General features: G+C 35.5%; 1 protein-coding gene across 4 annotated transcripts in view; it reads left to right on the top strand.

Moving 5' to 3' along the window:
* SSBP2 (single stranded DNA binding protein 2) overlaps positions 1–15,753 on the top strand; it is a 194,016-nt gene that overhangs the window by 153,435 nt on the left and 24,828 nt on the right. For all 4 annotated transcript variants that reach the window (XM_035310965.1, XM_035310967.1, XM_035310966.1 and 1 more), the window contains 5 exons: positions 4,300–4,348; positions 6,339–6,374; positions 11,060–11,114; positions 14,243–14,313; positions 15,540–15,618. In XM_035310965.1, coding sequence (XP_035166856.1) covers positions 4,300–4,348; positions 6,339–6,374; positions 11,060–11,114; positions 14,243–14,313; positions 15,540–15,618 — 290 coding nt within the window. The remainder of the gene's footprint in view (positions 1–4,299; positions 4,349–6,338; positions 6,375–11,059; positions 11,115–14,242; positions 14,314–15,539; positions 15,619–15,753) is intronic.

Here is a 15,753-nt window from a genome sequence, read left to right as displayed (position 1 = left end):
ATAAGGGCGTCAAAAGTGCTCATCCTGCAGTATTATGCTATAGCACATGCTGACCTGTGCTACATGCTGAAACACAGACCTTTGGAGTTAGAATACTGCATGCCTTGCTGACATGATTTTTTTATTATTATTATTTTTTTAAATGAAACCAAACATTTCTTGTATCAAATGGAGGGACATACACCAATCTAAAAAAGAACAAAGGCATCAGTGTGGTCTGGGCTTCGTTTAATTTTATTTCTGGACATCACATTAATTCCTTATTGTAAAGTTTATGCTGTCAGGCTTGTTGTTACCCTGCAGCCATAGTAAGGACTCATCTTCTGAACCGTTCTGCATACAGAATCAAGGTAGAATGCGTCTGCAAATGACCTGTGGGCAGTAGCAACAGATGCAACTATGTGCATTCAACTCATTCTCTGTATTACCCCTTACAATTCACCTGATGCACAGCTCTGTGAAAGCTGTACATCATTTAGTGTACTTAAATTTCTAGGAAAATAAGATAACTACACATAAAACTATTGCCTTATGTTAACTTATGTTTGTCTTCACATAGCCATATATCATACATTAAGGTTTTGCACTGTTGTATTCAATGTTTTTGGCTTTCTGGCAATGTTAAAATATAAAAGCATGTACTCTACAAAAAGCAGATGCCATTTTAAAATCCAGCTTTTTCTCCTGGGAAAGCTTCAAAGGAAGCTGTTCTGGCTAAGCGCAGAGTATCAGCCAAATAGAATTTTACATTTTTCTGGATGAGAAAATGTTCTTTATTGTAAAAAATGGTAGCAACTAGCCTGAGAGCTCATAGACAGTATTTCAGTTCATGAACATGTACTCCACAAATGTAGTATTGATAAATAATTTCTTGCTCCATCATAGGTAATGCATATCAGATTACTGCTTTAAACAGCAGATACATATTCTATATCTTTTAAAAATTTATTTTATCCACAACGTTTTAAGCTGAAACTTGGTGTAGCCACTTTTAGTAAGATATTATTTCTTCATGGAAAGCTGTCCTCTCTAGGAAGAAGATGGCAAATTTCAGGGAGCACTGTTGCATTTCTCTGGCACTTTTTAATGGCCTGTGTGACCTGCAGTGCTGTATCAGGCACTAAGAATATCTCATTCATGCCTGAAAGGAAAAAAATGTGAGTTTATTTTTTAACTGCAGCTCACAAACTTGTATCTAGAGGTTTAATTTCTGATGGAATGTTTTTGCCCATTAGGAAACTGAAATGCTGGACTTCATTTCTCCATGTACTGTGTTCAAGGGTCCAAGACTAACCTTAATTGCAGTTGCAATTAGTCATAGTGGTAGATATTGTGTAAATTACTCATATTTTGGAAGCAGAGCAATCATAATAATCTTTTATGACTCTATTGATACTTCCATAATAAATATTTTTATAAAATAAAAAAAAAAATAGCTTGCATTGAATTGGAAAAAAATTGCAGGTAGCTTTTTTATGTGTTTTATAAGCTAACAACATTATGCTCTATATAAACCATATGGCTTTCAAGCAGAATCTGCTACAGAATTTTCTGAGTCTATACTTAGAGCTGTCCATGACTTCCAGTAAATTTGCAAATTCTAACAGATTTTTAGATGAAAGGTGAGTTTCCTCATTGGAAGCAGCAGTAGTACAGCCTGCAGGATAACACAGGCATTACATGCGTTTAGCTTTAAACAAAACTTGCATGCTCGCCAGAGGTACCATGATGTTGAGAGGAATTTGTTTCCTAGTCTTCTCATAAAACCCCTCTAAATTTCCATGTTCCTGTGGCTAACCCAGTCATGTATCTGAGTCAGCTTTTTAATTTCTCTGTGCTTCACAGTAATCTGCAGTGTAGTCATGGCAATTTTCCATATGATGTTTTTCAGTAGATATCTTTGTGTCATTTAATGTCACAGAAACAATTGCCGGGTTTTGTGGTGAAAACCAACTTCCAGTGTTGCTACAAATACTGCTGGTTTCTCAGAAAAAGAGGATCCAACAAACCACGTATGGCATGTGGCAGAAAATAATAAAAAAAAAGATCACCTAATATTTCCCATGTTATTACTAGCAGAGGACAAATTGCTGAGTGTTGCGTCTGCAAAATCCACTTGTATCAGCCACTGCTTGCTTGTATGATGACATGAGTCCCTTTCCTGGCTAGAGTAAGGCAGCCACTGGCCATTGCTAAAAGCCCTCATGGAGGTATCTTCCAGCAAACATGCTGCATGAAGTAAATCATGGATGACTGCTAGGGTGATGGATTTAACCTTCATGGAAGGACCACTGAAGCTGAGAAAAATGCACTCAAAAATGTCTTCCTTTTCTAGTGGGGAAGTGTTTTAGCAAAAAGACCCTCTCCTACATTTCTGTTTTCCAACCTCCCATAAATGTGAGCATCATAAAATGGAATGATTCACTTGATTTATTTCAGTTCATTGTTTGAGATAATTTCTTCGTAAAGTTTCACCAACAATGCAATAAAAAATAAGAGAGATTCAATATTAAATCCCTCAGGCAACAATATGTACTTATTGTTTTTACTTTTGCAAAACTTTAAAATAGAATACTTCCTGAACTCATTAATAAAATCTACTTTTATCTCTGTATCTTAAACACTCTTCCAAGTTCGGTAAGCTATTGTGGCTAATGTCCCTTTTCTAAAGCTAATGAGGCCAAAATGCCATTTTAAGTGCAATGGCTTTGCCTTTGAATTGGCTCAGCCTTTCAGTTGTCAGGGCTCTCGAAACATGAATTTGTCTTATTTATAAATACCTAGGAGTTTGTAATGCTACCAGGGATAATTATGGTTATTCACATGTTGTGAATGTAAAATGTGGAGATTTTGCTTCCCATATGGTTTAGTTCCCTGAAGACCGCCTAGTTACCCTCAAGCACACCAAACTATATTTCTGATCTCAGCTAAGAATGAGAAACTCAAAAGAACAGCCAGAGTTGTGAGAAAGAAAAAAAACGTGCTCTGTCTGGAGAGTTTTTCCTTTTTCCTTTCCCCATTCTATTCTGCTCTTAGCATCCGTCTGATGTTTAGTCTGAGCAAGCTTTATCAAAGACTTCATTGGCCTGTTGCACTCTTGTCCCTCCTGCTAGGAAACTGCTACTTAATCATAAATACACTGTTTGAGCCAAGTGTAACAAGAACGTCTGAGAAGTCTGAAATTTCCATTTTGCCTGGTTTATGATAAATTTCATGTGTCTGGGACTTCTCTGGAGATAACATATCCTTTGTCAAGTAAGAATCTATTTTTAGATACCTATCTAGATTTGTTTAAAATGTAGGCTTAAAGTGTCATGCTTTCAATTTTTTATAAATAAATATATTAAATATATATGTATACCCTATTGCTATGCTTCTCAGACACATATTAGAGCAACATTTTTTTTTTTGTAGCTTGTTATTCTAAAGAATAGTTGTTATCAAAATGTTTGTAAGGAAAGCACTCTTTCCACAAATTAAACCTTGGTATACTTGCAGTATTCTAGACCCATACTCAACACATGCATGCATTCACAATTCTTCAGGAAGGTACTTAATTATTTAAGCAAGAATACAGTTTCATGACTGAAATTAAACCTATATTTTTGTAAATTTCTGCTTTGGTCTGTACTGTAATGAGATTTTTATGGAATGTGTGATACTTCCTTCAAACGTTAAAAAAATGTTAATAAAGTTGAAAGAAAAACACTCTCCCTGAGAACTTAAAGAATTGCATTTCACTCTTTTCATGACTTTTGTAGCACACTACAATATTGTAAACAGAGTTAAATTCTCCCCAAACACTAGAAAAGCATTTCAAGGGACACAGATTTGCAATGTTTTTCCTATCATTCCATTGAGAATATAGAAGGGGGACATCTGATGCTCCCTACATTTTCACGTGCCTGGAACCAGTGCAGAGCTTGGCCACCTCCAGGCTGCCCACTGGCAGGGTAGCTGCTGGCAGAGGGCTTGTTCTGGTGGTGGTGTCCTGAAAAGTACACACGTACACAGAATAAGTTAGGACACGAGATGTCTGACATGTAAATGGCAGGGCTGTAGTCATAAATAAATCAGCTCATATACTGACTAAGCAAAGAAAGTAGTGCAACAATGGGAACTTTTCTGTAGCACTGTAGCTTGGTGCAGTTATTGTTGATAATCACTCTTCAATGTCATCTGAAGAAAGCCATCTCTTAACTTACTCTGGAAACAGACTGCTTTGAAACGTTTGTTTCCTTAGAACAGGTCAGAAGCCTGGGGATTGTTCTGTGTCTCATCTTTCATCTTCTCTTACAGGGGTCCTGGGGGTGGTAGACCTTGGCCAAACCCAACCAATGCCAATTCTGTAAGTAAATATTTAAATATACTAAAATCATCTTATATGCAGAGAGTTATTTCTCATCAACATACCAGGAGAAAAGATCCATTCAATAAATAAAAATACTGCCTTTTTTTTTTCTTTTTTTTTTTTTTCCCCCCTCTGCTAATCCTAATGCAGATTAGGAACAGTGAGGAGCATGTCTTAACAGAAAACTCACTGACCTGCAAATATCCAGCTCTATTCATAATCATGCAGCCACACTGCATCTCCACATAAGTTACAGACCTTCCCTAACACAAAGGCTACCCTGGGGGATATTAAAAATACCGTCTATGCCTTCTAGCTTCCTTCAGTGCAAGTAGGAAGAATTAGGACAAAACTGTCTCTTTTACAAGCTCTACAGAAATGACAACATGGGAAGATCAGATTAATGTGTGCTCACATATTTCATATAATAAAAGCACATTTGCTCCTGTTAACTAGAGAAGGTGGAATTGTAGACATAACCTTTTTAGTATGCTTTTTGTAACAAGGAGTGCACTCTGTTGAATTTTGTTGGAACACAAAAAATGAGGTAGTCTAATCGCAGCTTGAAGGAATTGTTGGTCAGTAAGGTATCCCATGTGAAAAACAGTACCTGGTATTTCTTCAGAAAATACAAAGGTAAAGTTTCAATTATCATTCATTGGTCATATATCATTAGTATAAAAATGTCTCCCTTTTTAGCGTTTGCAGCAGGAAAAGGTAGGTCTGATTTAACAGACTAGACTGGTTCTTTCTGTCTTTCTGTTCTCAATTTCAAATTTTTAATTATACTGGATGACAGGAAAAAAAAAAAGAGCTCTTTCTCAGTTTTCTTTTGTGTGTACTGAAATAAGATGGTTGTTAGGATATTTTTCAACTGACAGTTGAAATATTCTCACTGTACAAAATTATTGAGAAGTCTAGTAGTAGATACGTGTGAAAATGAATTGGCTGATAAGTTATCTATAAACATGTAAGATGCTTATTCTACAAAATAATTTTGCATTTGGTCAATTCAGTTACTTCTTATCCCATCCTTCTATAATAGCTGTGCTCTGTGTTTCTATAGAGAGAATCATTGAAAAAACTGTTGCATAAAGAATAAAACTGGGTTATTCATAGGCAATTCAATTTCCCCCAATGTCCTTTGTAACAAATACAATAACTGAATCTGACATGAAATTAGAACACTGTTCTTTAAATAAAAAAATAAAAATAAAAATAAAGAAAGAAAAGAAAGAAAAGAAAGAGTAATGCAAATAAATAAAATCAGTATCATTTACGATGAAAGAAACAAGGGCTGCTTTCCTTTTATGGTCCAGATACTAATCAAGATTAAGTGTATGTGAAAACATACAAATTCAGTCCATGTACAGGATGATATTACAGTCCCATTGACTTACATGCACGTATGTTCTCCTTAAGTTTCTACCTTATAAAGCATATTACATTAATCTTACAGCTCACACTTTCACTCTAGCTTGCAGATCTTTACAGAGCTTATTCTGCCTCCCACAATAATAATAAAATTTTGTAATAGATGCAAGGAATTAAATTGGTACTGGAATTTGTAATTTGGTGTCTTAGGAGTGATGTTTGTTGTTCAAAATGCATGCCTCACTAATTACAAAAGAATGGGAATAGATACCAGACCTCAGCCTGCATACATTTTAATGTATAAATTATGTTATTCATATTGACTTCATTAGAGTGGCTACCAGAGCACAGTATTCTTAAGTAGAAATATTTTTAAGTATTTGGTGTTATATTCAGTTTATGTCTAAATTGCAAATTTTAGACTTGACAAGTTGTTGAAAAGAAAAAGGGGTTTGTATTTGACAACAATAGTGTGTTTCCATCATCTTTAACAATATATTTGAAATAAGTTAAACAAATGCATATTAAGCTACAACTGTACATAAATGTACAGTTTATTGTACTCCATCTCACTGCAGAAGAAATTACTGTTTTGTTTCTGTTGATGTTTCAGATACCTTATTCTTCAGCATCTCCTGGGAACTATGTAGTAAGTACACTTGCATGTGTTTGCTTATTAGAATAGAAGTTACATTTTATTTAGGCAAAGAAATGGTAGTCCAGATGTTAGGAAGAACCCTTGTGTATTGGTTGAGAGCTGAACAGCTGATCTGCACTTAGTATTTTGTCTACCATCTATGGTGCATATGTTGATGTTTATTACTAGAATCATTATCAGTCTGGTCAAAATTGCCTTGAGTGCTGTTTTATTTCAACATATGTTTATAATAACCAATACAATATATTGTCTTGAGTGATAAGGAATGAACAAACAAAAAAAAACCAACAGCTTTCTTGGAAACACAGTATCGTGTATGCGCTTCTGTACTTCTCCGGGAAAAAAATCATTTGAAGAATTAAAACAAGCTTTTGTCTCCCTGAGGACATATAAATGGGTCCTAATAGCTAACATTTTAGGTAAATTTTTATTCTTATAATTACCTTCTGGAGACTTGAAAAATCCATGATCTGTTATGTCTTTATTTCACAGACATTTTCTTAATTTATTACGGATTAGTTGGTTGTTTGGCTTTTTCCTAGTCTATACTTTAGAATGAAATAGTTCAAACTTTGTAAGTGTCCAGCACCGGTCAGTCATTCAAAAGACCAAAAAATGCCAATTGTCTATCTGGAATTCCACAAAAACATTCCACCTAACAACGAAATAGTCTTGTTGGAGTATGTACTGCTGTTTTCTGTCCATTTCTCAAGAGATTAGCTTTGTTTATGCTTTTTTTTTATTATTGTTATTGTTATTGTTGTACTTGGAATACTTGTAGTTCTAATGTACTCTTGTAAGTCATAGTGCTTCATATATTTTTGTCATGTTCAGTACTGAAGTCACAGTGTAAGGTGCAGAGAAAGTTATCTCCCTTCTGAAGCCATTTGTCATTTGTCATTCTTGTTTGCAAGTCCACTGGATTCCAATTTCTGTTGGCCAGTAAGGCTCCCGTAGACTTCTCTTTTGATTTTTCATGTTTTATCATCTCAAAGTTAGATAACTGCTGTGTATTGGTTTAAGTCAACATAAAATGTGAAGCTACTTTGGAAGATGGAAATAGCAAGTCTTTCACCATGAGGACAATATAGAAGTGTATATTTTTTTAATCTGTTTGTGCTAGTTTTAGGTTTCTCTTAATTTCTTCATGAGAAAGATGATCCTGCATAGCAAATGCCGAAGGATGAGTTCAAGTATGAGCTTATTTTGTTTAGATAAAAGATAATTCTTTTGTCTTTTATTTAAACAATTAGCTGCTAAAAAGGTTAAGTTCCTGTTAAGTGTCCATCATTCTAGGGTTCATTTGCCACATCTGTAGTGGGAATGGTCTAAATCTGGTGATCTCCAAACAGGTTCTTCTAATGAAGATCTTCAGAAAGTTCTCTCTGTTGGGAAGAGTGTTTTTGCTAGTTTTGCCCTAGGTATTAGTGATCAGTTACCGTTGCAGATTTTTAATATGGAACACTGGACTTCGTATTCTAGTTTTGGAAAGGTATGAAGTCCTGAAAAATTAGAAAAGGACTTACTATAGAAATTAACTTTAAAGAAGCAAAACTAAGTAAAATGCATGATGTACTATGGGACTCTGTTGGTGTACTCACATCAAGCCAAAGGTTAGCTGGGATAAATTACTTTGACACAAAAGGACATCAATACATTTCAATGCATAGAGAGAAGGGGAGGAATAAGAGTAACAAGTTGATTTTGCTTCATTCACTGACCATGATGAGACCGAAGCTGGAATGTGCAACATTGAATTCATTGAAACATCTAATATGCAACATTGAAGGAAAATTAAAACATATGCAAAGATGCAAGAAAGAGACACAGAAAAGTCTGAAGTATTGGAAAAATTCTTGAGCCTCTGAGCAGATGTGCTCTGTGAACTCCAGCAGTTCCAATAGGAAAGGTTGCTGCCTGATTCCTTGTCCCCACTCTTCTGAAATTTGCTACTCCTTCAGATCTGCCACTGAAGTTCCTTGGATGAGTGACCCTATTCATTCAGAACAATGCAAGTTGCTGTAAGCATTTAAAAAAAAAATAAATATCTTTGCTAAATCAGTATGGTTGGCCCAAAACAGGTTAAGGGGCACTTACTCACCTGTGGAGATCCAAGCAGAGCTGAGGCTGCCTCTCGCAGAGGGCAGTGTTGGAGCAGTTGAGGTGGGCCAAGTCCTTTGCCAGCATGAGTGCTTGGACTGTGCATGTCTTGTCACACCTGAGAGAAGTGGCCTTGCTTCAGAGAGGCTCTCTGAGCTTTAGAAAATGGAACACATGAGGGACAGCCAAACGGACAACCAAATAAGCAAGACCAAGGGGAAGGAGCTTTCAAGAGCAAGACCCAGGAGCAAGCATCTAGGGGCTGGTGTGGGCTGGAGAGTTCTTAAAGCATCTTTTTAGCAAAGGAGTTGATGTTGTGGAGCTACATGCTTTGGACATTTATTCTGTTTTTTTTTTATCAGACAGCGTTTTGAGAAATAATTTCATTATATACAAATACATTCACAGGGAGGAAATACTTGGTACAAGTAGGCTTTCTAAGATGGGAAGATATACAAACAATGAGAGTAAACCAAATTTTAAATTAGATGCTAATAGTAATGGTAAAGATAAGTAACTTTTCTAATAAATGACCAGTTAGTGGTTTCTACATTTCTTTATATCATGTTGAAAAATATATATAAACCTAAAAAAATCAAGTTAGGGAGCTAAGTGCACAAGTACATGGATGAAGAGTCACAGATTGTGCTAGTCAGATAATTGATCCAAAGGTCCCTTCAAATTCAGAGTTTGTAGATCTACAAAATAAACTGGGGATTTTTTTTTTTTGCTGATGGCTGAATAAACCTTTCAGATATTTTTGTCAAGCCCAGTTCTAACACTGCTGTTACCAATTCAATTGTAATTTGAAGGGAAAAAGCTTTGTAGCTGCTGGAAGTATGAAGTTGTGATTATGACTTGATTTCTGTTAGCTGATCTGTGTATTTCATGGTGGAGCAAGCCTTTTTTCTAGCACGCTTTATAAAAAGTACTCAGTGACCTTTCTTAGTTCACAAAAAATGGGAGAGCACGAGATAAAGAACTAGTAGGTGGTGTTGTTACATGTAAGGGCAGAGAGGTGTACATACGTTGACTGAAAGAATGTGCTGCTGCTTCTGGGTGAACTATTTCTGTTTCATTTACAATTAACTGTGAGCTAATCGCTTACTGGCAAACAGAGATTCTTGCCTTTGAAGTGTTAAGTATTTTGCTTGAACGAATCTGGGGAGGAGTGGTATCAATCATAGGGCTGCTACATTACAGACTTTGATTTTCTGAAAATACTGTATGCTAGCGTATTATTGCTATGTGTTTTGTAAGAAATGTTATTTTTAGTAAATCACTATTTACAGTAAACAGTATCTTTTGTTTTAAATCCAAAACTTGTCTGGCTTCTTCCAAAATATCTTAGTGAACTGTAGCAAATAAGTGTAAAGTCCTTATAAGCAGACTGGAACAACCAAACCTTTATCTGCTGCTGAAAGGAAAAAACCTGCTACTGTTTGGAGCAGTATGCCTGATATTTAAAATACAACAAAAGGGATAAAATATAATAACAGTAATGTAGCAATGAAAATAATCACCTGTTGTTACCAAACTGTGTATTTTTTATTTTTATTATTTTTTATGGAAAGGAGGGGGAGTTTGTATTTATTGACTTACTGATGGTTTTTGGCCTAGACATTTTTATCAAACTGATTTGGTAGTTTTTCATGTTATTTAAAAGTATTAGTGGATCTGCAAACACAGAAAGCAAGAAGTTATGATTCTGTTCTTACTAAACTAATTGTTTGCTCTGAAGTTCAGAGTAAAAATACTGGAGACATTTTTAAAGAACCTTAATAAGCTTGTTCAACAACCAGAGCCATCTGTGTACAGTGTTTATGCGTAGAGATTTGCAACACAGAAATGCCTGAAACTAGGAAAGTAATACTCCTTTGTGTTTTTTTGTTTTGTTTTGTTTTGGTTTGGTTTTTATTTTAATCTATGATATAGCAGTCTAGGCAAGTCATATGACTGTACTCAAATTTATACAGCCAGCATTTTATTGACTTTTTAAAAATCCATTTGTCATTAATTTGTGAACGAATTGTGTATACGGATGTTATTTTTAAAAATGCAGAATATTATGCAAACTGAATTAAATTGTCTGGGACATGGAGATACCAAGTATGCCTCAAAGCAAAACCTGTCATACGGTGACTGGCCTCCTACTCTGTCCCGTAAGACACCGCCTCACTTTGTGCTTAGCAAACATCGGCTACCGTTGTGCCAAGTACAACAAAACAGAAATGCTGGTTAAAAAAACAGTGGTAACAAAAGTCAGTTGAGATTATTAAATATAATAGTCTCAAGCCCTAGTCCAAATATTTATTTTGCTTGATTTACAGCATGATGCATACTTATTGACTAATGAATATTCTTGGGTCAGTATACATAAGTCTATGACAGAGCTTGCTGAGCAATTACATTGTCTTAATCTGTTATGAGTTGTTTTGCTAATTTATCAGAAAATGTGTATGTTTTATCAGAGTGACTCAGGACATTCATGACAATTTGTTTTCATTTGTACAGTGTTCATATTTTCTGTGGTGTTTTTTCCTCTCCTGCTAACTGACATTTTCTATACTCTCTAGGGTCCCCCAGGTGGTGGAGGGCCACCAGGAACACCTATCATGCCTAGTCCAGCAGGTATTGACATATTCTCAGAAATAATAAAGGAAAATTAGAAGAGATTTTAGGAAGTACATTATTTTCTTCAGATTTTGATCTTCATAATGAATCAGTTAATGAGAAATCATTAGCTTTGTACTTTCCATATCAGCTTTTTTCCTGCTCTTTTACTGTTTTCCTATCCCTACTAAGTTGCAGACACAGATCATTGTATCCGTGCAGTTCAAAACAATTAATTTCTCTGACTTTTGAGCGATCTTTTATTGCATGATTTCAGCAGTAGCAAGGAAAAAAAAAAGACAAAAGACACAATCTTTGTTAGTTTTTGCTGATGTTCTTTGGAATGATCCTGCCAGGTTGGAAATCAGCAGATTTCTGAATCTGGTGAAAAACCCACACAGTATCATGTGGGATAGACCTGACCAAATGTGGTTCTTGGGCCATGTGTAACTCAAAGGCATGGCTACATCCCATGGCTATTTCAGCTGACTGACAGCAGGGTCACACTGGATAGATCACCCTCCTCTGTCCTGCAGTGAAGGAGTAAGGTCCCAGAGGAGCCACTGTTGTGTCCTAGCAGTGATCTGTTCCCAGAACTTCACCGTCCCATTGTTTCCTCAAGGTAAATGGTTTGTATCTTGCAATTCTGACTACCTGGTCACAAAAGATTGTCTACATTATGACTAAGGTTTGAAGAACCAGAGAGGATGGGAAGACTCAGGACAGCCAGCTAGCTTCTCAAGGCTTAAAGACAGTTAGCTAGATGTATGTATTTCACTCCACTGATGTTCTGCAAAGATTCTGATATGAAGGAAGAACTGCAAGATGTGGAAGATGCTGTCCTCCCCCATGGAGGATATCAGAAGCCTGTCAAGACGAAACAAATATGTCTTGTGTAACACAGTATTCAGGAGCTACTCAGACTCCTTTTGGCCAAAATCTGTCTTTGTAACTCACTTTCGAGAGGGACATATTCACCTCAGTGAAGTTATAGCATCCTCAGTCCTTATGTCTGACGTGTTCTTGCTGTCCTCTGCAGTACAAGAGGATAGGGAATTTTCTTACTTGCCAAGAAAACTTCTTGCACCAGTATAATACTTTCATTAACTACAATTCCAGGGCTTTAAAATGCAACCTGAGATAAAGAATAGGGCTTCCTTGTTCATATAATTAGTGAAAAAGATAGTGCAAACTGGTATTTAAAAGTTAGAATTTCTTTTAACATAAAGCTTAAAGACAGCCCGAGCATTTGAATATAGTCAGCCCTGCAGTTATGGCATCTGTTAAGCTGTCCAAGTTCATTTCAGATAAAGCTTCTGTTGAGGGATTGTTCCTATTTTCAATTAAGGAAATTCCAAGATATTTTAAGACTCTATTTGCCAAAGCATGGAAACATTTTGGAACTGGCTACCTGAGAATTTTGAAAAGGTATTGACTTGCCTCTGAGAAAAAACAGTTCCAAGTGTTCCCATGGCCCAGCCACCCAATATGTATTTCTACATGAGGCAGCACAACATGGGGGGAGGCAGGAATGTAAGTTTCAGAAGGTTCTGGTGGTTGAAGAACTAGTTGTCTACCTCATCGAACATTAAAATAACTTGTTATGTGCTAATGGTACTTTGATAATTTTAGGTTAAAAGCTTGAGTTTCCCCTCTTCTTCAAACAGTATATTTAATGTCATAGTGATATGTAGTGTGCTGTACGTAGTGGAATTATTTATTCACAAAGGTTGCTTAATACCTAAAAAGCTGCATCAGAAAGGTTAAAGAATAGACAAAGACTTGATTTTAACTGCACATGTACAAACATATTCTTGCATGAGGTCAGGCCACATTCCCAGTTCCAGTACATTTCAGTCAGATACAGTCTTTCTTGCTTCCACTACTTCAGACTCAGAAGTCCACCATTGCATTTTCTTGGAAAAAGATTTACAGCTCAGCATTGACTTTTGTGTGTGCTTGAGTTCAAAACTCCAGTTCAAAGAGATGGAATGGTCTTTTGGAGGAACTAGATACTTAGTTATTCTTTATTCTTTTTGCATATACGCTGGAAATTTGCATATACGCTGGTCATTCTCCTCTCAGTAAGCTTTTTCATTTTTCATGGCCAACTCTTGTCAAGTTCACTGCAGAAAGGTTTTTGCTACTAGACAAAGGTTTTGGCTACTATCTGCTGCGTTTTTCCCTTCTCCTTTTTAGAAATATTGATGAAGGGTTTTAGGATTGTGTGTATTAGCAGATAAGTTGGAGATGAGAATAAATAATTTGTATCTACTAGTAGTTCTCAATTACTGGTTTCTTAATTTCAGCCAGAAAAATTCTGTATGTCTTGTTCACTACATCTTGCTTTTCACTCTGGAGATGCTGCTCCTGAAAGCTCATGTACATTGACTGGAGGACAAGGACTGAGAGGCAATATAGCTGTGTCAACAGCAGTGCCCATTGGAACTCTTGGCAGAATTAATAGCTTAGGCACTACACTCTGCCAGCATGGTTTTATTGTTTTTTGACTCAAGTTTATTTTGAAGCATTGCACCACACTGTACCATGAAGTTACATCTGTTAAAGCTGTTCTTAGTGAGGATCTTTGCATAATGCTTTACTGAGTATGCCTAGATATATACTCCGTGTGCACAATGCTCTAGATATATCCAAAATCTAACAGACTGACATGGATGAGAATAAAAAATTCTATTAGCTATACTAACTTGAAGTCTGTATAATGAGAAGCTATTTATCATTTATTACAGATAGAAAACAAATTACAGAAAGTATTGATAAGTATGAAACTCCTGTTTTATCTTATAGAGAATATTGAAGACAAGTGAAGTAATTTGGAACTCCAGGAAAAAGGCTTTATGAAATTAAATAGTTACAGATACTTGGTGATTTATAAACCTTTTAACATTCATACATAGAACTAGAGTCTAGAAATAGTCACTCAGGGATCACTGCAATTATTTCTTTTCATAGCTATGTTGTGTGGTAGAAACAGATAGAAAAAGAATGGAGTCTTCCTTTATATTGCCACTGTGTATCAGTGATTCAGGCACAGAAATAATATGAATAGAATGGCAAGAACTGTCTTAGGTGAGTAGCTTTATTGAAAGATATATATTAGCACTTAAAATAATCTCTTATTACAGATTCAACCAACTCTGGAGACAACATGTACACTTTAATGAATGCAGTACCACCTGGACCCAACAGACCTAATGTAAATATGAATCGAGTTACATACTTTTTGAATTATATAGACTTGTTTTGTCCAAACCACTACATTTCCATCACCTATGTTTAATACTAAGTTTTCTGTTTTTATGGATGACGTTTTAGCTGTTTCCTCCCACTGTGTCCTATTTAATGTTTCTGAAATCAATCATGCGAATGCATACAAAATAATGAATGGGGGCACTTTTTCTATACAGAAAAGATCTTAAAAACTTGTGCACGTGGATCTTGGGAACTTAGTTTGTCACATTGCTGTGCAATAAAATTATTTGTGATATGTCATCATCCTAGGAGCTGCCACTAAGCATTACTTTCTGCAGGATTAAAACTTTCATAATAAAAATTCTCCATCCCTGACAGAAATGTTTAAAGTGACCCAACATTATGTTACCCTGCTATTCTGTAAAAAAGGGTAAAATTAGTATCTTTAAGAATAAATAAATTTCTGTTTTAGGCCAAACTTTAGCAGTTCTAGTACTGAGAAAAATTTGTTTTCTTAGGTAGAATTTGTTCTTTTTCTGATCTCTGTCTATGACTTCAATTTTATTGTATTTTCTGATTACAACCATATTTCACTTAATTACAGTTTATATTATGGGCCTTATGAAAAGCAAAGGCCAGTAAAACTTCAAAAATCAGATACATATATATTTCTAGATAACTATTCAGTGATTTAAAAAAATATAATGTTATTGCCTTTAAGTTTTTGAAAAAATAAATGTAAGGTTAGTACTTGAGATTCAACAGTAATGGCTCATATTGCAAAGAAAACAGTAGTCTGACTGTCAGTGTAGGGTTTGAAAGTTGTTAATCAGGTGGGATTTGAAAGCTGTTAATTAATCACCTACTTATTGAAGAAAATAGTAAACTTCACTGTAACTTCAGTGGGAACAGAGCTAGATCAGCACCAGCAGGTTTGAGAATCATACACAAAGCACTAAAATAAATTATAAATTATCTGTAAATTTTATGCCAGCCTACAAAGGTGAAATTCTCAAAAAAATCAGGAAGGCAGCAATAAGAGAAAGTGAACAAAAGCAATTATGCTTTTGCAGTGCTCACATATGACTTTCACTTGACTTTCACATTCAGAGCTGGAACTGTGCACTTTTCCTTTACTATATTTCTTCCTGGGGAATCTTTTCTTTTTATTAGATTACCTTCAAAAATTTGTACAGTAATACCAGTTTTTAACGTCTGATCCTTTTATAGTTTCCAATGGGGCCAGGGTCAGATGGACCTATGAGTGGACTGGGTGGAATGGATTCACATCATATGAATGGATCATTAGGTAATAACAGTAATATTACAAGCATTGTGAATTTTCAATGACCAGTGCCATTTTCTATGTTCTCTGAGTGATGTGGAAGATTGTATGTGTAAAAAAAAAAAAAAAAAAGCACCAACAAAAACTTTTTAAAACAAA

The sequence above is a fragment of the Oxyura jamaicensis genome, chromosome Z (assembly GCF_011077185.1).
Source record: "Oxyura jamaicensis isolate SHBP4307 breed ruddy duck chromosome Z, BPBGC_Ojam_1.0, whole genome shotgun sequence".
NCBI classification, from domain to species: domain Eukaryota; kingdom Metazoa; phylum Chordata; class Aves; order Anseriformes; family Anatidae; genus Oxyura; species Oxyura jamaicensis.
Note: the sequence above shows the minus strand (reverse complement) of the source record. Positions and strands in the feature narration are given on the sequence as shown.